Consider the following 24,979-nt stretch of genomic DNA (forward strand, 5'->3'; position numbering starts at 1 on the left):
AAGATGTGTAATTCATTTTTTTTTTGGCCCCCTGACTTGTTATAAATGTTGCTATTACAAAAACTCACTACAGAAAACCTTCTGCCTACAGCCGCATTGCCTGATATATTAGAATGTACAAAGTCAAATTCAGGAGTCTAGCCAAGTCACACCAATTATTTCATTGGTTCCCACCTCTATTTCTTATGTGACCCAATTAAGTTTCAAAGGATAGACAGGAATGGGTGAGTAGTGACCCTTATCACCGGACATAGTAGCCACAGTGATAAAGAACAGATTGGCCAAAGTATTTCTACTACTGTAGAAATAATATTATATATGGAAAACTACTGGGTGAGGGAATTCCCTCTAACCAATATTGGCAAGTCAGCACCATCTCTACAGCTTATGGTCACAGTGAGTTGCCTTGATCACTGAGAAGTTAAGTGATCTGTCCAGGGTTTCTGAGTCAGTTATGTATCAGAAGCAGGACCTGAACCCAGCTCTTCCTGGTTTCAGGGCCAGCTTTCTCTCCATTATGCCATGATGCTTCTATCCAGGATAGTCATATTATGGAAAAAAAACCAAACATATAAACAAACAAACAAACAAAAACCCAGCTGACATTCGTGTAGTTCTTTAAGGGTTTACAATGTACTTTAGATATATTATTTCATTTGATCTCATTTAAACCCAGTGGAATCTCTTATGCTCTATGTACTTGCTCAGAACAATTTGAAAAAAAAATAAAAGCTTACAACTCTTGAAGTTTCTTCATTTGTGAAAATGTGTTTCCTTGTAAGGACATGATTGCATTGTTGCTCAGGTCTCTGAAAAAAGGTATACAAAAAATAAATATAGTGAATCAATGTTGATCCCTGGTAAAATTCTAGAAGAGATCATACATTGTTTCTGAGCACTTAGGAAGTTAGGGAAGCAAAAGATCATTAAGAACAAGTCATGCCAGATCTAATTTCCCCTATGGATGATGTTCCTAGACTGACATATCACAGTAATGCCACAATCATTGCGTATCTGGACTTCAGCAGAGTCTTTGACACACAATTAAGGAATCACAGATTGGAACTCAGGTAAGATATCTGAGGTCATCCAGTTCAGGAGGACACCGAGGCACAGAAAGTTTGATTGACTTGCATAAGGATGCACAGTGAACAGAACCAGGAATGGAAACTATGTCCTCTGGCTTAGGTCTGATACTCTTTCCACTGTACCACCATGTTGCTTCATGTATAAATATAGAGATGGGCTAGACAGATGGATGGCAGCATGGGAATTCCCAAGTGGAATAACATAGAGATTTGTTCTGGATTCAGCTCAACACCTTTAACAATTATTTAGATTGAGAAGGCCACCTTTTCAGATTTGCAGATGACACAAAGTTCACTGTTGCTGAATCTTTTACACTCATGTCTGGCTCTTTGTGACCCCATTTGGAGTTTTTTTGGGCAAAGATGCTGGAGTGGTTTGCCATTTCCTCTCCAGCTCATTTTATAGATGAGGAAACTGAAGCAAACAGGGTGAAGTGACTTGCCCAGGGTCACACATTCAGTAAGTGTCTGAGGCCAGATTTGAACTTAGGCAGATGAGTCTTTCTGACCTCAGGGCAGGCATGCCCTCCACTGTGCTACCTAGATGCCCCAACAAAAAGTTAGGCATTGTCTATGATTTAGTGGATAACCGAATTGTTATCTAAAAGAAAAGATATTAACATGCTAGAATAGTGGGACAAAATAGTGAAAAGGAATAGGACTAAATTTGAATTACCTGTACTAGGTTTCAAAAATTTTACTGATAAGATGAGGGAAGCATGTTTAGATAGCTATTGGTTCAGAACACAACTCAGAGATTTTTAACAAGACCACAATCTAAGCATAAGTCAATAGTGTGATATGGCAGTCAAAAGGTAATGTGATCTTACATTTCATTCATTTAGCCTCCAAACAAAGGATAGGGTACTAGTCCCACTGTCTTGTTCAAACCACATCTAGAATACTATGTGCTAAAATGTGGGTGCCAAATTTTAAAGACAATGACAAGTCAGTGTGTTTCCAGAGAAACATAATTAAAATCAAGGAACTTGGAACCCTCCCACAAACAGGCAGATGAAGGAACTGGGCCTGTTTAACTGGGACAAAAGAAGATATCATGGGTGTAATAAAGACCTTTAAAATACCTGGAGATCTAAACAGAAAAAGACCTAGAAAGATTAGGTGCTGCTTGTCTTCAAAAGCCAAAACAAGGACAAAGGATGAAAATGACAAGGAAGCAGATTTCGGCTTAAGATAAAAGACTTCCTAACAATTTGAGCTATACAAAAGCAGAATGAACTTTCTTGGGAACTGCTATATAATTCAGACAATGGTGTAGGTCCCAGTTTGGGGGGATTGCAAACAAAGGTTTTTTTTTTTTCGTACAGCTGAACCAAAAAGAATTCTTTGCAGTTCTTTGGGCTTTGTTTGTGAGAAACAGGCCTATTGTATAAAGCCTTCTTCTGTTTTTAAGCAGGTTCAATTTTATTTGCAACTAAATTGCTGAGCTGTGGAGTATAAGAAGCCAGCTATGTGAACACAGCTATACAACACAGAAGAATAAACAGAACAGTAAATTACTTTTTACAAATATCTCCCTCTCCCTTTTCCCCCGATTTGCCTCCTACATTATATTGTTTGCATAGTAAAGTAAATCTGAAGAACTGTCCTATAAGGGGGAGTAAATAAATGTAACAATCTATACTTCACTTATTTTAATTTGTGTTACTTTTGCACAACATTCAAAAAAAAGGTGCACTTTGAAAAAGAATCTACATTACCATTCCTGGAAAGCATATATCCTTATAACAACCTGGGGGCGTAGCTAGAGCAAATGGACAAGCAAACGGTTCTGAGATTTGGAGCTTGAAAGAAACTTAGTGACTGTTGTGTCCAAACCCTCATTTTACAGAAAACCCTGAGGCCTAGAGAGGTCAGGAGATTTGCCTATAGACATGATTTTATCATATTGTGAAAAATTATATCTTTCTGGGGTTTTTTCGTAATAATGAGTCAGAAATATTGACTTTGAAATTGCCCCCCAGGGAGAAATGAACAAGATTCCTCTTACTTACAGGTGTTCCAGGGCATCTAAGCCAGAAAATGCTTTTTTGGTAATAGATCTAATCCGATTTCCTTGGAGTAACCTGAAAACAAATATATTGCAAAATGGAATAAGTCAATAAAAATATTTTGAAAATCCTAACCAAAATGGTTTCTAAAGTGTAGCTAAGCCTGAAACAATTTTCCTTGATTCCATTCTCAACATTGAAATAAACATTATCATCTCGTACTGTTTAATAAATGTGAGATAATAAGTAAAAATAGATAAAATAATAAAATTACAGTAAAAAATAAATTAAATGAATATATATTTTAATAAATTTTGTGTGGGCTTTCAAACAAGATGATTAATGCTTAACAATTTGGGAAGATAGAACTTTCATGAATATAATTTTCCTCCATGCAAAGGCATCATATAATCATCTTGAGATTCTTTATCGGATTGCTTTTTAAAAACCTTGCTGGGGATACCATAATTCTGCAGTCTGACAATTACCTCCCTGATACTTTATGAGCAATCACACTATGTATAAAAGTTGCAAAATGTTGAAATCATAATCTCTTTTATGAATTAAGTTCAACAGATAATATTCGGTACCTGCTTTGAACAAAGTACTACTCAGTATTGAGGACACGAGGATAAAAGGCACCACTACTCAGCCCTAGAGGAGTTTATAATCTACATGAGGGGGGAGGAGGAAAGGGAAATAAAGTATATGAACTTTATTTTTAATGGCATTTTATTTTATTTTTTCCAATTACCCATAAAGACAATTTTTAACATTCATGTTTATGAGATTTTAAGTTTCAAATTCCCACCCCCTTCCCTCTCTCCTCCCTAAGATAGTAAGCTATTTGATTGTATATGAAGTTTAAAAACAAAAGATACAGTCATGTGTGAAATTGTTTCTACTTTGCTAAATTGTGAGTGTGTATATATGTATGTGCATGTATATGTATATAATGGAACCTAGTGATCTGTGGAACCTTGGGCTAAGTACACTATGACTCATTTACCTGTAGTACTTTGTGCTTTGAGATAATGAAGCAATCTCGCTATTGACCACTGAGCCAGAATGAGCCACCTATGAAGCAGCCTTTATAAAGAGAAAGAATTTCTTTTCTCACATTTTATTTTCCTTTCCTCTCTTCAGAATGTGTGGCATGAAACTTTCTTTGGGATAGGCAGCAAGCGAGATTGCGAGATCCTATGTGGTTCACCAGAAGTGGCCCAGGGTCCCACAGATGGGGGTGAGGTGATCTATTTAACTCTGTGTGTGTATGTATTTAAATACTTACACACATGTACTTAAAAAAAATAGGTAATAGAAATTCAGTTTCCTTTATAATCTTCTTTCTTATTCTTTGTATATGAAATATTCATGTTGGTTGATGCTAACATGTTAAGTTCACAATATTTTTTTTTAAGAAGAAAGTAGGGTCTACAAGTACATGCTACAAGTAATTTCAGACTGGCACAATCACTCAGCTGCTAGGCGTAGGTGTGGGGTGATGGTACAGAAAAGGATGGCTCAGAAAAGGATTCATGGGGAACAGTGGCACCAGATTTGAACCTTGAAAAAGTAGCATTTTGATTTGTGGAGATGTGTTAGGTGTACATTCCAGCCACAAGGAAGGACCTGTACAAATGTCCAGAAGGTAGGGAAACAACTTACAATACAGTTTAATTTGTACACAGTGTATGACAGGAGAAATGGGGAAGAAGCCTACAAAGAGAGGACAGATCCTAGAAAACGTACATTTTATAAAACAAAGAGAAGTCACTGAACGCTTTTGAGGGAGGGAATGATAGTAGGGAGATTATTTTGGTGGCCATGTGAAGGATAATATTTCCAATCAAACTATTTCTAGAGGTATGAATATATGACTAGGGAGAAGTGCTTCATAAATAAATACTATTGATATTGTCTTGCTATAAACCTAACAAGTAGGAATATATAAGGCACCCTTAATAATATATAGACCTGTTCTGAGGAGAAGGAAGTGAAACAATAAGCAACCAGTTACAAATTCAGTTTCAGATGTTTAATTATGGTACTGATCTCATTTAATAATAAATTTCTTTAGGTGAAATATTGAGGCAAGTCAGAAAAGAAATCAGACTCACAGCCTACGAAGTTTGTCAAGTCCTGAAAAAGCACCATTCATATCTTCAATGGTCCATGAGATTTCATTGTTTTTTAGATCTCTGTGGTAAACAAAGCATTTTATGATGAGGGATGGAAGAACTGACCCACATGTGTATTTCAAGAAGAAACAGCTATGATCCTCGGAGATTTAATCATCAATTAATGCTATTTAATTCAATAGACATCCTTTATATATCTACTAAGTGTAAGGGGATACAAAAAACAAAAAAATCCTTGCTCTCAAGGACCTTCCATCCTGCTGGTTAGTATCATGTTGAATTTAGTACGTAAAAGCAATAAAACTTTAATAGTAATAATAATATTAATAAAAATAGTATTGTATTGAATATAGTACATAAAAGCAATAAAACTTTAATAATAATAATAATAATCACAATAATAAAAACAACTAACATTTTTTAGCATGGTAGATTTCTTGTGGGACTTAGAGTTAGGAAGACCTGGGTTTGATTCTTGTCTCAGACACTACCCTGCACAAATCAATTAAGTTCTCTCTGCCTCCATTTCCTCATATGTAAAATGAATATAATAATACATTACTCATAGGGTTGTGATGATCAAATGAGATAACCCACATAAAAGCAATTTGTAAATCTTAAAGTGTTATGTAAATGATATTATTATTATCGTGCTTTATAGATAGTGTCTCATTTGAGCCCTGCAAGAACCCTAGGAGATAGTTATTATTATCCTCATATTATAGATAAAGAAATGAGGTAGACCTATCAGATGACATGCCCAGAATCACAGTGATGTTAAGCAAGTCCAGCACTCTACCTACTATGTCAGAGACATACACATTAAAAAAATTTCCCAAACCCTTTGGCCAGAGCAAAGTCAATCAGGAGCTTCCTAGCCCTGTATTAATGTGGACATATCCAGATGATTGTTGTTTGTCCTTCATTTTCTAAGAGGACCACAACATCAGGAGTGTGATGCCATGACTTTCAAGTGAATTGGATTTAAGTGGAAGGATTGTGCAAAATTGCCAGCCTTACTTTCTCCTCTGGAGCCATCTGGGTCCAGTGGCAAGATATAGATTAAGAAGACTGGAAATGGCCCCTGCTGGAGTGCGAGACCTTGGATTTTTAAGCTAAGGTCTTTCCCAGGTCTCAGTTTGACTGAGGCAACACCCATTTAGTGATTAAGGCTAGGTAAGAAATGAAGCAAAGAATGGCCTCTTTTACCTAGTTAAAAAAAATCAGTCTGGGAGGGGAAGACCCTTAGGGCTTCTGGCAAAAAGGAAATAATTGCTATTTACACTCACTAAGCCTTCAGGGCCCAAACAATGACCCAGTGAGGCTTAGGCTGGGACCTGTTGTTGGCCAATCAAGGAGAGACAGAGTGATTTGGGTTTAAGGCATGGTCCTTATGAAAGCAATCTAGCTGGTAAACCCCAAGATATCTTGTGAGGTTTCAGAGATCAAAATTTATACTCCTTTGGGCAGAGCACCCACTCTGGGTTTGGGTTTAAGGCATGGTCTTTAAGTAAGAAAGGCCATGCCTTAAACCTAAATCCAGATGACTAGGTGAATACTAAAAACCTAGATGTTCCAAAAAGTTGGTTAAACATTAAAACCACTGTTCCAACCACACAAGCCAGAGTATGCCAAAGCATACAAAGTATCTTTCAATTAGGTAATGTTTCAAACAGTGAACAGAACAAAATGTTTCTAATGCGCAAGGAACAAAAGTAAATTATACAAGGTAAATTAACTCTTCAGATATTTAAAATAGTCGATAAAGTTAGCTTCATTTCTCTGTAAAGACAGAGGTGAATTTAAATATATTGCTAATATCATATGATCTATATTCTTTTAGTGGTCCCATAACATTTATGCCTTGGGTTGTTTTTTAATCTGTAATTCTTATAAGGAAAAATTAGTAGATTTAATTTTTTTTCCCTCTTGAGATATTTACATCAACTTCCTTGAGATTATGACAACACTGTAATCACCAATCTCATCATGGACCTATTTAATCTTTTTAAGAAACACATATGGATACAGTGGATCTGTTTTAATGAAACTGATCTGGGAAAGATTAAGACACTATTTCTGAGGTTGTACACATTTCCTTCACAACAAAGAAAATCTGCTTGGAAATAAGTGGGCACATTTAAGAACCAATTAAGCTCATGTACTGAACGCAAAATGTGTAACTTACAATGTCTGTAAACTGGAAAGCCCCCGGAAGGCACAATCAGCAATGTAGCTGACCTTGTTGTTTCCAACGTGGAGAGTATTTAGTAAGCTTAAGCCAACGAAACTTGAATCGTCTAACCTTGCTAAGTGATTGAAAGTCAGGTCACTGCAAAGGCAAAATAATTGAGTCAATGTTAATAACATGTTCCTTATTGAATTCAACACAATGCTTTATTTTTGCAGAAAAGCTATTATAACAATAATCCCCATAAAATTATCCTTAATAATACGGAGTTTGTGCATGATTTCTGATCCAAGCAAATTAAACAAATGAGATTCTTTTCATTTGAAAATGACCATGGCAATATTTCAGCACATGTATCACTACAATTAAATAGATGCACTTGGCTTCAACTTATCACAATACAACTGGGGGAAGGAGGGAGGAAATAAAGGAGAGTGGTAGTAAGGGATGGATGATGGGAGGGAAACAGGGAGGGGAGAGAAGGTGGGTGTTGTCACCTTGGAAACTTAGTTAGGAAAAGCTCACAGATCTGTTTTGGCATGAACTCTGTAGTGAAGAGAATAAAAGTCAACTCACAGCTCACTGAGTTTCTGGCAGAATTCCCAGGCATCAGAGCTGATCCTGTGAATAGCATTTTGGCTGAGATGGAGCTCCTGCAACATCAGCAAGCCATAAAGCCAGCCTTTGGTGATCTCTGTTAGGTTGTTATGGTCTAGCTGCCTACATCCACAACAGAAAGCAAAGAGAGAACTCAAATACTCATTGTGTTATCTGCCTTGTTATATACATATTAGAGACTCATTAGATTACAACAGATCACATGTCTCTGTTGTTGTTAGGTACTTGGGATCAGAGGATGCAAAAAAGCTTGGTTACCAAGAGATCAAAGGAAAGGAAAATACATGTTTACAAATTCTTATTACTAGTACTTGAAACATTATTTCAAACAAAATAATCCAGAGACATTAAATATAACGTCCTCTGGAAAAGATCTGGAACATAGCTCTTAAGTTTCCTTCCACTTCTAATAATTGTCTTCCATGATTCCAGGACTGGAAATTCTAAAAGGAAACTGTGATGGTTCACACTTACAAGATCTCCATATTGCTAAGTCCCCAGAAAGCTCCATCCATAAGTTTGTTTATTCCATTTCTTTGCATTTTCAGTGATTTCAGGGCACCCAGTCCTTGGAAGGTGAGTCCATCTACTTTTCTAATCTTATTGCGATTCAGCTCCCTATAAGGAAAATGAGAGTTGCATACTTAATTTACACAATCAGAATCAGCAGGTATTTTCTCACTATATAGATCCCAATAAAAAAGAGCTGCCCTTCACAAAAGGTCAATTCCAGTTCCTTATCATGGTCCAAACATGGCAGAGCTGCCCTTCACAAAAGGTCAATTCCAGTTCCTTATCATGGTCCAAACATGGCCCTGGGTTCTCAAAGGATGCCTTGATAAAACAGAAGCTCTGAAAGGTCCTCTAAATCTTGATATAGGCTTAAAACAAGGACCAGCCTAGACTGTCCCTCAAGTTTGGAGAAAGCCTTATCACTAGGTGATAAACATTTCTGTCAAGCAAATCAGGAACCACTGACTAAATGTTTGAATGTGAATTGGTTGAAAAGGGTGCCAATGATGATGAAATCGTGGATATTTTCAGGTACTAAATATAAAATATTTATACTCTTTGATTTCAGTTTAAACACCCAAACATTTTTATTGGAAAGAGTTTGTAAAAGAGGTCATTTTCTTTTGAAATCACAAGTCAAATAAAGTGTATTAAATTATAACACAATTCCATTAAAATAAAATTATTCCTTGATTTTAAAATTTTGGTCCATTGTTACAAAACCATTGTAACAATTCAGGATTGGGTCTGAAATGAAAACATTGTAAGCATTCCATGTAGCCCAGCAGACCAAGCAAGTTTATCCTGTTAAGTCTTAGGTCATTGATTACTCTCTAGTTTTGAAAAACACTGTTTAAAAACAATAAGTGTACAAGAAAGATGTTTTTAGTTATGTAAACAATCAAACATCATTGTTTATATTATAGGACTGGCAAGCATCTTTGTATCTTTCTTTCTTGAAACTTGTTTTTTGTCTTTGTTCAGTACTGACAATAGTTGTTTAAGTTAGAAAGTAACATCTGTAGCATAAGACAATTTGAAGGAAACTGAGTCTATCCCTTGGCATCTAAGACATTTTAACGTATTACTATTTACTCTTGAAGCTCTGAGAACTGTTGAGGACAAAAATAGATTAAAAGGCACATCGTACTTACAGATATTGTAGATGAGGCAGTTTAAACATCTTTGGGGGAATGGTTGAGATTTTGTTCCTATTAAGTTTCAGCACCTGAAGAGTGTTAGCCAAATTGTCAAAGGAACCAGCTTCCATGGATCTAATTGGGTTGCTGTTTATATACCTGTTGAAGGTAAGTATGGTAGATGAATTTCCCTTTTTTTTGATTTTGTCTGTGGGGAAAAAAAAAGTCTTCTGCACGTAAGGAGAATTCCTGTCGAGCTGAAGCTTATTGCCACTAGACACAATGGATATTTGTTAATTTCTACTGCTCTAAACTATTTTCATTATGATAATAAGATCTTTTAATTTCTATTACAATAAATATAAACCAACTCATATAAAAGCTCTTTGTGATCCTCAATAATTTTTAAGGAAGGGGTCCTGAGACCAAAAAGTTTGAGAACCACTAATTTGAGAATCACTGGTCTAGCCTAATTCTGGGTAGGTGGCAGACAACTAGGTGAGGAAGAAGTCTTATATTAACAACCTTTTGTAATAAGAGCAATTTGACACCTTGGAAAGCAGGAAATAATGAAAACTGATCAGTACATTATGCAGAGGTTGATATAATCAAGTGTAGCAGAGTGAGTTCATTTAACTCATAAGAAATTTTTGTAAAGATTTTCCCTACTCCCAAAATAGGATCCACTTGAATCCTGTTGCTTACTATTAGCCAGAAAGGATATGGATGTCTATAAGAAATTTAGCTATTTCAAAGTTAAATCAATTGATTGCCTTTACAGTAACATAAATCAAAATTATACCACTTAAATAGTAGAGAATGATGTACCAAAATAAGCACAAATGTTATATTTTAGATACTACTATATTAAACCTTTTTTGAAGGAATACTTACAGATATTTGAGCTGTAGAGAAGGAAATGTAGTTTTGAGCTCCGAAATATTGTTGCTGCTAAGATCTAAAGTTTCCAGTGATTGAAATGGTTTTAGTTGTTCAGGTAAAATTTCAGTGATTTTATTATTGGCCCTGGAATTTAAAGATATCATAGTTGATAATGATATATGAATAACTGCTCACATTCTTATGATGCTTTACAGATAACAAAACTTTTTACATACATTATTACCTTTATTACTATCATCATATTATCATTTTTAAGTGACTATGGTCAACCAACTGGTATCATGGTGTCTACTGATACTAAGAATTTCCTGCTTTCACAATGTTGGAGTATTACAGGGACTCATAAACACTCAAAAGAGATTGGCTTAACAATCTAAATGGGAAGAACCAAGTGGATGAAAAATTTCTGTTGTCTAGACTATAACATCTGGCTGGCTGTATACCTCACTGACATAGTCTAGAACACACATCTTGGATAGATACTGCAAACTGACAATGTGTTAAGTACAGAATTAAATAGGAAGAAGAAAACAAATCGGATTGTAGGTGGGGGGAAATAGTACAATGTCTTTGATTAAATCAAGCTGCTCACTGATATAAAACCATCTGTCCAAAGAAGTTTCTTCTTCTAGCAATGTTTGATGGCTGCTAATCATCGGACAGTATAATCTCTGATAAACCAAAATTGCTGATGACTCAAATGTCAATAAAGAGATGCATAGTGGGCCAAAGAAGGCTGAAGAATATTAGCAATGATAATTTTACAGGGGAAGCACCTTAAATTACACTATACAGGAAATACACAATTGGAAAAGATGGTAGAGGCCACTTATTAGAGAGAGCAAGGGATAAAAGATGAACAGCACAAAATCTACAAACTAGTACCAAGGGAGAATGTTAAATGGTTTAAAATGGAAGACAGTATCCCATGTTGGATGGATAATCTGCAGAAAATAATTATGGGAGGATGAGTCCTTTAAAAATTCTACAAGAAGCCAAATATAAGTAGAAATCTGTACTGAATGAGATCATGAAGCACTGACATAGTGAGTAGATTAATAACTCATGTTTTTAAAGTGCTTTCAAGCTTAAAAAGCATCCCCCTACAAAAGAATAAAACCTATGAAGCAGGTAGTACAAATATTGTTATCCTCATTTTACACTTGGGAAAAGTAAAGTTCAAAAGGACTTGAGGTGATATGATCAAGGTCCTGTGGCCACCAAGGCCCCCTCCAATCCAGGTTTTCTGATCAAGTTCTGTGCTCCTTCAAGTACCTCCCTGATTTGCCATTTTACATCATCTTCAAAACCACAGGTATACCCTGGGAACTGCTCAAAAGGCATTCCAGAAGGGCACAGTCTTCTAAGTTGCCGACCACAAGCAGGCAAAAAAAAATCACTTGTGGCATTAACAGTCATTAAGGTTTAACACTAGACCATGTATGCAAATGCAGTAGACTCAAATAAAAATGTTCAGAAAATCACCTTTAACCCAGGTCCCTCAGTGGAGCAGCTTAAAAAACAAACCTGGTACAAGATGGGGATCAGATTGATTTATGTTTCATCCTTATCATGCTTGGTTGAATTCAAATAGGGGAAGGGCTTGTTCTATTAACTAAAATGTCATTTTATAAGAGTAGATGCAACATATTTACAAAGGGAAATCACCAAGAACAGAATAACATAGGAAAAAGGAGTCTATTTAGACATTGGGCGGGGGGGGGGAAGTCTATTATATGAAGATTAAGAGGTCATACACTATAGAAGGCAAGGTGCTAGGTCTGGAGTCAAAAAAATCTGGGTTTAAACCCTCCCTGTGTTGTTAGTTAGCAGGTGACACTAAGCAAGTCACTTAACCTCTATGCATTTTAGGTCACATCCCAGGAATTAACTTGTGAGACCCAATTTCAATGTACGTGGATGGAAAGAGTTGCTTATGCTGACAAAGATGACAGATTCTGAAAATATGTCTCATGTATTCACATATGAAAGGCTAAAGGTATTTGGAGTATACCATAACCTCAAATAGGGGGAAATTTAGGAGAATGGACTATTTGAAACCATTTGGTTGAAAGTTCTTCTAAAGTATATATAATAACCCATACTACTGCCTTAATGCTAGTGAATGTCCCTGAATTATCACTCTTCAATAACTCATAATCTTACAATGCTTGATGGGTATCATTCTCAGCATCTCTTCCCAAAGTACAGTACAGAACTGCACATGCAGATGGTACAGGAGATTGGGTTGAATATGTAAAAATGTTTATTAAACAATGAGGTTATGTTGGCCGCGACACAGAACATTAACCACAGCTCATTCACAGGTCTCAGTGCCATCTTAGAACGCTCACCCCTCAGCAGCACCATGAGGAATGCTGACTCCTTCCAAGTTTACCTACGTCCCTCTCACCCTGCAGATTTCAAATTCTAGTTTCAAATCTACTTAACACCCATAGACCCCATGGCGGTGAGTATTCCAGACAATCCATAGGTCTTTGGGAGGAAAACAGTAGAACAAAAAAGTAAAAAGCCCGTTTGAGCTATGATGACCTTTCAGCAATGCCTGCTGGTCCCCAGGCAGGCACATGGGTAGACAGGTAGAAGAAACTTAGTTATAGTCCCTGGGCTAGCCTCTGACTTCCCATCCCCCATACTACAGTGAGTGCTGTACTGGGTGGCCCACTGTACCTTTTCCTCCCCAGACTGTCAGAAGGGCAGACAGTTATTTTCCACCAGCCCTCAGTCCCTTCGCCTTGCCTATATCCAGCAGAAAGACACCCTGGATTCTGGTACAAGACAGGCATGTGCCTAGATTCTAAGGCCTAGAAGAACACAAAAGAGTCCTATTGGCCCTGGAGGATATGAGAATAACAGTAGCAGCAGCAGGAATGCAAACAAAACAGCAGCAAGTAGCAAAAGGTAAAATGTGGAGGCAGTTTCTGCAGTCAATGGGCTTGGGGGCTCAAGAAGTCTAACAACTCTCAGATCTGAAGCCCTAGTCCCAAGACCCCTCTCCACTTAAAACAAATAAACAAACAAACAAAAAGAAGGCTTAAAATCAAATAAACATCTCCCACCTGGAAACCATAGACTACCCTGCCATTTTGTCCTCTGTTGTGACAATCTCCAGACCTCAGAATCTAACCTCCAGGGAAGTGGGACAGGTGGATGGAGTGCTAGGCCCAGAGTCAGGAAGATCTGAGTTCAAATCTGCTCTCAAATACTTAGTATCTATGTGACCCTGGACAAGTCATTGGTTTGCCTCAGTTTCCTCATCTGTAAAATGGGAATAATAGCATCTGCCTCACAGGGTTGTTGTGAGGATTAAATGAAATAATTGTAAATTGTAAAGTATTTAGTGAGTGTTCCTGAAACAGAGGAAGTGCTATAAAAACTAATTATATTATTATTATTCCCCAATAGCCATGACACCAGGGAAGATGGACATTTGCTAGCTGAATTTCAACAGAAACTTTTGCATGGTTAGTGGATGCATTTGAAAAATAAGTATCATGATTTAGTCAGTACAGCCCAGGATAACACATCTTCTATCTGGATCTCAGATTCTCTGGGAGGTATCATTTTCCAGTTACGACAAACATATATCATAACAAACTGAACTTAAGACTAGACCATCAAAGTATCTTAAAGTATCATGTAAGGATTTTCAACAATAATGAACCATATACAATCACAATGCTCTTATTTAAAAAGAAAACTTTTAGTGAGAGCCAAGCATTTTTGTACCATTAAAATAAAATAACAGATATTTTAAATAATATTTAATATTTAAATAACAAATATTCATACTTATTGCATCCTTTTAGTTTCTATTTTGTATGTATGTATGCATATATACACACATATATGTATATATCTATATATATTCATTTAAGGGTACATGCTCAAAAAATTTTGGAGGGGATATATGATGAAAAAAAATTTGAAGACTCTTGTAACAAACAATTAGAACTGGAAGGTAATAATATGAAATGGATTTAAAATCAAATATAAGTGATTACTATACATTACATACAGAAATAATTTTCTGAGGATTTACACTAAAAGACATTACCAAAGATGGTGGAATTTTCTCTGATGATCTTTAAAACTGGGATCAATGTTCATCTAGCTACAATTTTGCTACTAAGTTACATCCATAGGCCAAAGGGCTGAACAGTCTATCTAGATGGTCTTTCCTGATTCTATATAGTCTTGGAATTCTATGCATTTCAAAAAGTATATAAGTAGAACCAGGAAAACAATGTATACAACTACAACAGTATAAACAGAAAGAATAATAAAACAAAACTGAACCAAATGTGGGAGTTTACTGACCAACAAATCTCTGAGACCAGAGCCAAGAGGCTGGGAACAAGGGGTGTGGAATAGCCTAAGACTTCCAGACAGCTAATGTCACGACTGCTTTTGCTGAATTTTCTTCTTTCCTCCTTTTTTTTTTTTAAAAAAAAAAACCCACTTTGTTACAAAGGAGGGCTGTCTGAGTAGGAGGTAGAGGAAGGAAGGTAGCTGTTCAGAAATGAACATGACATAAAAATAAAAGTTGTAAACAAACCTTTTCAATGAATTCCATGACCCTTCCATTTCTCACTAAATCACAATGCTAAGTAAAAGCCATGTATTATCAAGACCTCCAGATTTCACAAACCCTAAACAAATATTTCTTTAGATTCAAGTGATAAATGAAAGCCAGCTGTGACCTGCTTGAGTTCTGCCTATTTCTCAGAGTTGGCTCTGCCAGGAAACAAGTCTCCTTGATCTAGTTGTGAGGTATGGAGAAATAGGATTGATACAATTAGTGAATTTAGATGACAGAGAAAAGAACTCAATTCATGAGACAAGCCACAGGATTTGGGGTCAGGAGGTGTTGGTTAAAATTAACCAGACTTGGTGGGGGAGACAATTTTTTTTCTCTTAAATATGTAATGCAAATGCTTAGATTACCAGAATGTCCTTCGACATGCAAAACACTAATCCTAATCACATCCAGGCCAAGACCCCCTCCCCAACTACTCTTTTCTCTTAAGTTCTGGGTACATATCGGCCCCCAAGCTTGGATTGGTGTAGTTACCACTACATAACAACAATAAAAATACAACAATGTCTTGCTAAAAAGTATTTCCCCCCATCAACAAATGGAATAAATTAGTATTTTGGAAGGAAAGAGAAAAAGAACTCACAAGTGTCTATCACAATGGCCAAATAAAGGCTACAAGGTAGATAGCAGGTCATACTAGCCTTAGTTTATCCATCAGTTTGTTTATAAGGTAATTATTAACAAGGTATTAAAACTGCCAATTACTTGAGTGACGAATAAAATTTTCCTTGCAGTAAAAGTGTGCTCCAGCCAAACCCAACAATTTCCTGAACTGCACGCCTCCTAATTTGCAGTGTGAAAGTGTTCAGTTATAGACGCGCCTTACACAGGGCTGTCTTTGTGTCAGCTCTGCCCCATAAAACAAAAATTCCTTAAAACTGGCAGGAGAATGGTCCCTGTATCACAAAATTTTTAGTCTGTCTTGATGGAATGGAATAAAAGCCAAACACCAGCTTCAAATTAGTTCTCCAACTAACTGGCAAGATGCCACTTGACATGGACCAGCTGAATGGTGTGCATGTGTGGGAGCCTTGCTTCACACCAAGGGGTCCACAAAGAAAATAAAGAAGCCAAGAAGATCAAAGTTTCTCAGATCCCCAAAATGCAAAGCGATATGGGCCCCTATGATTTCATGATGTGACTCCCCAGTTATTTAACAATAAATGTTTGTATAGTACTTGACTTGATAGACCTTATAAGTACTCTGTCAGGTAGGTGCAATTTTTATCCCCATTTTTACATTTGAGGAAACAGAGGCAGAGGTTAAGCGACTTGCTCAGCGTCACACAGCTCAGTAAGAAGCGAAGACCAGATTTAGACCCAAATGTTCCTGACTCCTGGTCTAGAGCTCAATCCAACATGCCACCTAGCAGACTCACACAGCTGGTATATGTCACAAGTAAGAGACCTGAACCTGGCTCTATGCAGCACATTATGTCTCCCAGAATAGCACTTAAATCCTTATCTTAAATTGCTGGAAACATCATTTTTAAAAAGCTCAGTACTGCTTTTTAATACTTAATATTCAATACTTAGCTATATTAATACCAAATGTCATGTAAGCAATTCTGTTTTATTTATTCAAGACATGATTGGCAAGTGTTTCAATTCTTCTATCATAAACAGCAAGAATATTTTGGCAATGTTGATTTTATGGAGCACCTTAAGTTCAAATTAATTCCCAAGACAAAGTATAATTATCCTCTGGTGGCCAAATATTAGGATTGGGATGGGTGTGGAAATAGGTAGCTATATCCAGGGAGGACAGGAAGTTCCTACTTCTTAATGGGACAAGAAATAATAAAAATTCCTAGTTCTTTTAGGATCTCCATCCTAAGTCCTCCCTCCCCCTGCAGCAACATCACCCAATTTGAGCCTAGTACTGCAAGAGAAAGGTATCCATGCACAAGAAAAAGTGCTAGGGTGCTACATTCAACTGTCCATTGAATATCCCTTATTTTCTACAAATAATTCAATTATATATGCTAAGTCGCAGGTCTCTATAATCCAAATCCAAAATCCAAAGCTCATCAAAGGAACTTCTTTTAGCCACAATTTGAACTTGTTCCACAGACCAGTGCTGGTAACAAGCAACAGTCAGTTGCTTGTCAGTTCTGAATTTCTACACTTCTGCTGCCTAACACAGTGACACATACTTCTGTGGAAGAAGAAATTAGGGTAATGACCAAACATAAGTCAATGGATGGTAATGAATAATTGCTTCCTGAATAACTGAGAGATGGCTAGATGTCTCTTCATCGACTTAGCCCCCTAGATTTCCAAACAATGGCTTGAAATATGGAATTAAAGATCCATTTTTTGAAAACAACTCTCTGAAACAGAACAAGTTTTCAAAAGGATGTTAAAAATGTAATAAAACAGGCATTCTTAACTTCTTTTGTGTCATGGACTATGTTGGCAATCTGATGAAATCTATGCACATCTTCTTGGGATTGTGTTTTAAAATGCATAAAATATATAATATTTCAAAGGAAATTAATTTTTATTGAAGTAGTTATTAAAATAGTTTTTAAAAAGTTTTACAGACCCACTAAAGATCTCTCCATGAAACCCTTGGGGAGGGGAGTGTTTGTGGATGCCAGATTAAAAACACCTAGATTAAAACACAGGGACAGAAATTTAAGAATACCTTGAAGGACCAAGCAAATTTGTGTCAACTGATGTATCCTGTCCTTAAAAGGCAGATTAAAAAAAGATCTACCTACAGAATTCATCCATTCATTCAGAAAACTTTGCATGAGTATACACAAGACCCTGATTGTGGTCTATACTGTGAGGGATACATTACAAGACAAGACCCCTTTCACAAAAAGCTCAAAATAACAGTCACAATAGGAAAACAAAATTGTAAAAAAGCCGTGTTAAGATAATTGCACCCTTCCTGATTCCCAGAAAAGCAGAGAGAGAAAATTAAAGTATAAACATGGAGAAACGACAGACGGAGTGGAAAAAATATAAGCCAAATGGAATCTTATTTTAATAAGAAGATATCTTCTGAATGATACATAGAATCTTAATCTTCTAGACTGAGGTAAATTTTGTGGACACTAATCAAAAACAAGTTTTCACACTTAATCAGCTCTAGCACTCCAGAAAACAAACAAAATTTTACAAATTGTGCTAAGAGGATACTGGCTCATTACAAAGAGCCAGCAGATTGGGGGACACTTTTGCAGAAGCCCTGAATCAGGTGAATTCAAGTGGTTGAAGGGACAGCAACTCAGGGCCAGGCAAGATATATTAAAGAGTGGGTGCCTACACACCTAAAGACCTTTATTTCTTGTTTCACAATAGAGTCAATGTGCAAATGGGGCTTTTATTTAAGAAAAAAATTCATTTTATGGTCAACATCACCAAGGGATACCTCTAATGTGTATGCTACAGCACAATTTACCATTTTGCTTACCTCCCTTGGGAAGCAAGACCATGGGACCTAACATTAGAAAGGTGAGAGGAATCTACCTCTTGGATGCCTCCAAGCAAAGAAAAAAATTACTTGATATAGATGTTCCCCAGCCAACTGAGCAACACTAGGACTAATACAATTAACAGACCAGACGAAAACAATATCTTATTTTAAAAATTAGTTGGTATGGCACTGAACAAATATGTTAATTTAGGCAGGATTGTCATTTTTATCATATCGGCTTGGCCTACCCAAGAGCAATGAATATTTTTTTTCAATTGTTTATATCTGAATTTATTTGCATAAAAAGCATTTTGTAAAAGCATTTCATGTTGTCTACAGTTGTTTTAAATGGAATTTGTCTTTCTATGACTATATGGAAATGTTTTACATGACTGCATATGTATAATCTATATCCGATTGCTTACCATCTGGGGTGGGGGGAGGGATAGAATTTGGAACTCAAAACTTTAAAAAAAACCTTAACATGTAATTGGGGAAAAATAAAATATTATCTATTAGAAGCCCCCCCCCCCAAATTAGGTGAATCTACATTTCCAGTCGATTCTTCCAGATATTCTGATAACTTCTGTCACCTGGAGTTGAAAGCAGTTTTAATAATAAAGAGTAGGGAAAAAGATGAAGTTCTAATAATTTGCTTCCCAAACTTTCCTCCAAAATATACTTACTCTTAACTATTGAGAGAAAAATGAACTCAACTAAAGTACTCCATGAAAACATAAGTTTTCTCAGGATTTCAGCTTCTTTAAATTAGGGCTCTTCACTGGAGCATAGGAAGAACTGTAAGCAAATGTGAGCCCTAGAAGTTTTTGAATGCTTAGGAGCTGAGAGCGATTTTCCATATCTATTTTACTTCCTACATCCCACTGCTACATTTTGGCTCATCTTCAAATGAGTAACTATAGGAAAACCCCGTATCTTCACGAGACGGGAAAAGGAGAATATCTACATGTGAAACTCACATGTCTAAAGGAGATTTATTAATGATATTGTTTACCTCCTTTGGGAGATTATGGTGATGGCTTGACAGCTCTCTCAAAAATGTCTTCCCAACTTTCCCTTCTGTGTATATACATTTGTATACATAGAAACATCTCTGAAACACGTTAAAGATGCTTGCTTCTTTTCCAAGATTCCTGGATGGTGATTGATGAGGAACAAAGTGTCATCTACCCCCTCTGTTTCAGATCTTAAGTGCAGTAATAGACTTAAGGAGATAAGAGTATGGGACTGGGATGATTCCCAATTTTCTCCCATTTGGCTAACAAAGGGGGATGTGGAGAATCTCATCTACGATTCTAGGTGTTGGGCTAAAAGGATGCTCATCTATGAGGTTATCATTGGAAAAATGACAACAACAACAAACAAAAGTGAGTTCTCAGCTGGTGTCAGGAATGAAAGCAAAAGAAAGCAAAAAGCAATTAAATCACCATAGAGATACCGAAGAGGAGCTGGTTAATATGGGCACAAGTCTTCCGAGGTAATTCTACCCCTGAACTGTGTGGTAAATGCCAAGAGGATGTCCTTGGGTTGTTCTTTCTAAGCAAAGATCAAAATCCTTATGAAAATGTTTATGGCATTTCCCTTTAGGACTCTATATATGAACTTTAACTCAGATACCATAGGGGATGGGAGAATAAACTTCCAACATACAAATATCATTACTGGAGGAGACAGGCATTACATTATTAATATCACTACTCATAAATGAGTGCACTTTTTTTTCTCTATCAAACAACACCAATTCATTTACATCCCCCAATAAGGTAAGATGACAACTTGGAATAACAAAATTCTAAAGAGCAAGCATATACTTATGCACATTATATGAAAGAGTCATAAAAACGACAAACCAAAGATTATGAAAATTTGACAGTGATAGCTTAACAGCCTCTTTTAAAAACAGTTAAGAATATGCATGTTTGAATATTATAAATGTATTCTGCAAAACTTCTCAAATATTCTCCTACTAAAAATCCAAATGTTTATTTGAAAGGAAAAAACCTCACATATTTTCAAGACCAATTTGGGTAAATAAATACCACTCTCACCAAGTATCATGGGATAAATCACAATGCTGGTTTTACAAAATGAAGAGCAGCCCAAAGGAAACACTGTATTTCAAGGTCACATTCAAAGAACCAGAGAAAGACCTGACTAAGGAATAGCTGGGGCTAGACAAAGGCAATGACTTAGCAGTTTCTGTAAAAACCCTTTGGCGATACAAATCAATTCCAGAGAGCTACAGAATTTTAGACCTGGAAGGAACTTTAGAGTTCAACTCTTACATTTTACAAATGGAGAAACTATAGCCCAGAGAAATCTGAGAACTCATCCAAGGTCACAGAACCAATAAGAGGCAAGAGATGCCTTGTCAATTATCAAAGTTTAATTTCTGATATGCCCGTGTGAATCACTGCCTAAAATAGATCAGTGTGTTGCTCTCATATGTAAAATGTTTTCTCATTCTTCTGAAGAAGACTTATAGTTCAGATATCTCAACAGCACCTATAGTGACTATAAGTATGAGGTAAATGACTAGCTACTTTTTTTTAATCATCATGGGCTCAGATTCTTACAATCTAGCCACTGCTTAGATTCTTACAATCTAGCCACTGCTCAGATTCTTAGAATCTAGCCAATAGCTCACTAACATTCAGGCTCCTTAAGAGTCTGCCCAACATGATGGATGTTCTAATAAACCTTGTCTTTGGCTGAAAAAAAAATAAAGAATCATCATGAAGCTGTTTTCCCAATTAGTTATTAAACCTGAAGAAACAATCATTCCATAAACTCATCACAAGATATCAGAAAGCGTGAGATGCCCTTTTTTTTTTGTTTAAGGCCTTCCACGCCTTTTTAGGTGGAGTAGTCAGATGAAAATGAATTATCAACTCTTCTTATAGGGACCCCAGGAAGAAAGTAGAGAATCTAGGGTTCTACTTGTTACCAAAGAACTAGAACGTCAAGTTCTTTCACAAAGACGTTCCTCAACCAACCAACTTATAGCATCTATATGAATAAGAAATAACTGTCAACACCTGGCTACCATCTTGTACCTATTGCCCAAGACAAGACACAGCCTTGGGCCTTTCAGCTGTAACATGCCAAATATGCGATTCTAGCTTTTTGGAAGGAAGTGTACACAAGTAGCACCCCTTCTAACAGGTGTGTGTGTGTGTGTGTGTGTGTGTGTGTGTGTATGTTTGTGTTTGTGTTCACAGCAAGTTCATTTTAAGGCATTTTCACATCATTCAATGCCCCACTTCTTAGAGCCCATTATCTACCTACATCCATTACATCCAGTGATTAATGCAAATTATAAATTAGTGAAGTGAATGATCATTTTTTATAAACTGATATCATGCAAATACAATGGATATATTAATTGGTGAAGTTCACCGCTTATTTGGAAATGTTTTCTCTATGTAGATCGCGTGCAGGCAGCGCTATGTATAATTGCTGCTGCTGCTTGTTCTTCATTCTCCAAGAGGACCGTGACATCAGGGAGGTGATGCCATGACATGCAAGTGAATTAGATTTAAGTGAGGAAGACCTGTGCAAAGTCACCAGCCTCACTTTCTCCTCCAGAGCCACCTTGTTAAAGAAGTCATAAACTTGGCATGTACATACTCTAGGTTTTGTGTATAGGTATATATACACACATGTAGTATACATACAAGTATGCTCATATAGATGTGTCTACACATGTGTGTTTATAGAACATATATTATAAATCATATGCAAATTGCTGTCTTAAAAATAAATTCATATAGAATAAGAGCTATTTGTCTCCAAAGCAGCAAGAACTTTCTTTAATACAGAGATTTGTCAAGAAAAGGACCTCTCTTGTGTAGATAAAAATAAGCTCTCTCCTTCACTACACTTTAAAGACAATTAAGAAAGCTCATTAAAAGAAAACTTGTTTAGGCTGGCCCAGTGGCATCAAAGAATGCTGCCAACTGAGGAAACCTCTGCAAAGGAGCCAGATTCATGATTAGGATTTAAATTATTCCAAGGGGCATTTTTAAAAAAGAGGCATATGTAAAAATAGAAGTCAGTTCTACTTTCTTTCAACTAGAAGCCAGGTTACCACAAAAGATAATTACCATGTAGCACCCATATGCACAATAAAGATATCTACAGTTTTGATACTCAGCTTCTAAGGACAATCAAAAGAGTTTTCATATGTCAATCAAATCACACTTTAAAAGATAAGGGTCAAAGGAGTATTCTAAGTACATCTAAAAACCCGACTCTTCCTTTGATTCAGAAGTGTAAAATTAAATGGTTAGTCCTTTATATAAAATAAAGACACAAGTGAATATGACTGCTGAAGGACATATAATTTTTGAATAATTATTTACCAGATATTTTATCTAGCTCTATAAAATAGCTAACATTAACCTTTTTAGAAATACTTCAGTGTTACTAGGAGTTAGTATGACATTAATCCCAGAACCTGAAATAAGAGCAGCTTACATTCATACAAAGCTCTACATTTTACAAAGCACTTCTCGCACAGCATCCTAGTAATGGAGTGAGCAGTAAAAATACCGGCTCCATTTCGTAGGAGCAAAAATTGATGAGGAAGCTGACTCAGAGATGCCTAAGCTTACCTTCCCTATTTCAGGAGTTGTTCACCTGGGGTCTGTGAAGTTTTTTTTATTTGATAACTATATTTTCATATAATTGGTTTTCTTCATAATCCTATGTGTTTTATGAATTTAAAGACATTCTTCTGAGAAAGGATCTATAGGCTTCATCAGAACACTACCGAAAAGGTCCAGGACAGACAAAAAAATTAAGGACTATATCTAAGTACATTCTCAATCTCTCTCTCTCTCTCTCTCTCTCTCTCTCTCTCTCTCTCTCTCTCTCTCTCTCTCTCTCTCTCTCTCTCTCTCTGTGTGTCTGTCTCTTCCCCCCCGTGTGTGTGTATATGTGTGTCTGTGTCTGTATGTATATATATATATATATAGACACACACACACACAGACACACATATTTCAAATAGAAAAATCTGTCAAATAACAGCTGGGCTAAGAATCAGACTCAGATCTTCAGACTGTAACTCTAGGACTCTTTTCAGTACAACCTACTGACTCATAAAAGAGTGAATTTTAAATCAGTCACTTGACTTTCATTCTAAATTCTATTAAAATGTATAAGAAAGCCTCTATAAACATAGTTTAGGTATGAGATGGTAACCTATCTCAGGCTTCAACCCTGTGCTTACATTTATCTTCTTCTTCTGGCTCTTGAAGCTATTTCCCTCTTAAAGTCACGGATTGGGTACAAACATCCATGATTCCATATCCCACCACCCACATCAGTTATAAGCAATCCCTCCCTTCTGAATTGCTCATTCAATTCTGTTTAGATTTCATTTTGCAACTTTTAATATAATTATTTGTGTCTTTATCTTACTACCTACTAGATTATAACCCTGAGAACAGCTATATATCTTGTTTTATCTTTGTCTCCCCAGCACTTAGCACACTGCAGTGCACATAGCTGGTACTTGATAAATGCCTATTGAAAAATACTGCATCAAAGGAAAGAACCTATACCAATTGACTTCTAAGGTTCTTTAAGCTTCTAAAATTCTTTGATGCTCTGGGTTATATAACTCATAAGGATCATTACAGAATAGAAACTCTACCTTCTAGCTGTATGTAATATTGTATCCTATGCAGCACGAATATATAGACAAATAACAAATATGAAGTACATGTATATGTGTACATTTGTGTGTGTGTGTAAGCTAGTGACAATTCACTAGCCTGTTGCACTAATCTGTTTCTGGGAAAAGTAGTTGCTGAGTTAAGTCTGAATTGAGAGTTCACTTGTCTGAGGCACAGATAGATGCTCAGTGTTCTAGGAAAAACTGTTACTAAAGCAAAATCTCAGAGTTCTGAGACAGCAGTTGGTAACCTTGAATGTAACTAGCTGGAAAATTTACTGGGGCAAATGGAGAAATATGTTTCAGTGATTTGCAGATTAAGAATTAAAGAACTTTTATAAATATAGTTGAGGAAATATGTACACTAGGATGATTCTAAGATGATGGGATAAATGGAATTTACCTGATTATAGACAGTAAAATTGGCTGCTAGCCATAAGCCAAGTACAAAAACAGCCTGGAAAGATAAAAATCAGAGAAGTCACTCAGCAAACCAACTAGTGTGGCTGAGATATCATGTTATTTGAAAACAACGTTGATCAACTTAGGAGTGGAAGTTCAATCTATACTCATGAAGGAACATTTCTGGACAGTTACTGAGACAGAAAGAGGACAACGA

The 24,979-nt window shown here is 36.3% G+C and overlaps 1 protein-coding gene across 1 annotated transcript in view; it reads right to left on the reverse strand.

The window, feature by feature from the left end:
• LRIG3 (leucine rich repeats and immunoglobulin like domains 3) overlaps positions 1 to 24,979 on the reverse strand; it is a 59,965-nt gene that overhangs the window by 15,645 nt on the left and 19,341 nt on the right. The window contains exons 4-11 of the mRNA XM_020990155.2: positions 10,597 to 10,728; positions 9,718 to 9,861; positions 8,525 to 8,668; positions 8,009 to 8,152; positions 7,430 to 7,573; positions 5,221 to 5,301; positions 3,104 to 3,175; positions 738 to 809 (exon numbers count right to left, since the gene is read on the reverse strand). Coding sequence (XP_020845814.1) covers positions 738 to 809; positions 3,104 to 3,175; positions 5,221 to 5,301; positions 7,430 to 7,573; positions 8,009 to 8,152; positions 8,525 to 8,668; positions 9,718 to 9,861; positions 10,597 to 10,728 — 933 coding nt within the window. The remainder of the gene's footprint in view (positions 1 to 737; positions 810 to 3,103; positions 3,176 to 5,220; positions 5,302 to 7,429; positions 7,574 to 8,008; positions 8,153 to 8,524; positions 8,669 to 9,717; positions 9,862 to 10,596; positions 10,729 to 24,979) is intronic.

The sequence above is a fragment of the Phascolarctos cinereus genome, unplaced genomic scaffold (assembly GCF_003287225.1).
Source record: "Phascolarctos cinereus isolate Bilbo 61053 unplaced genomic scaffold, phaCin_HiC Scaffold_1;HRSCAF=81, whole genome shotgun sequence".
Taxonomy (NCBI): Eukaryota; Metazoa; Chordata; class Mammalia; order Diprotodontia; family Phascolarctidae; genus Phascolarctos; species Phascolarctos cinereus.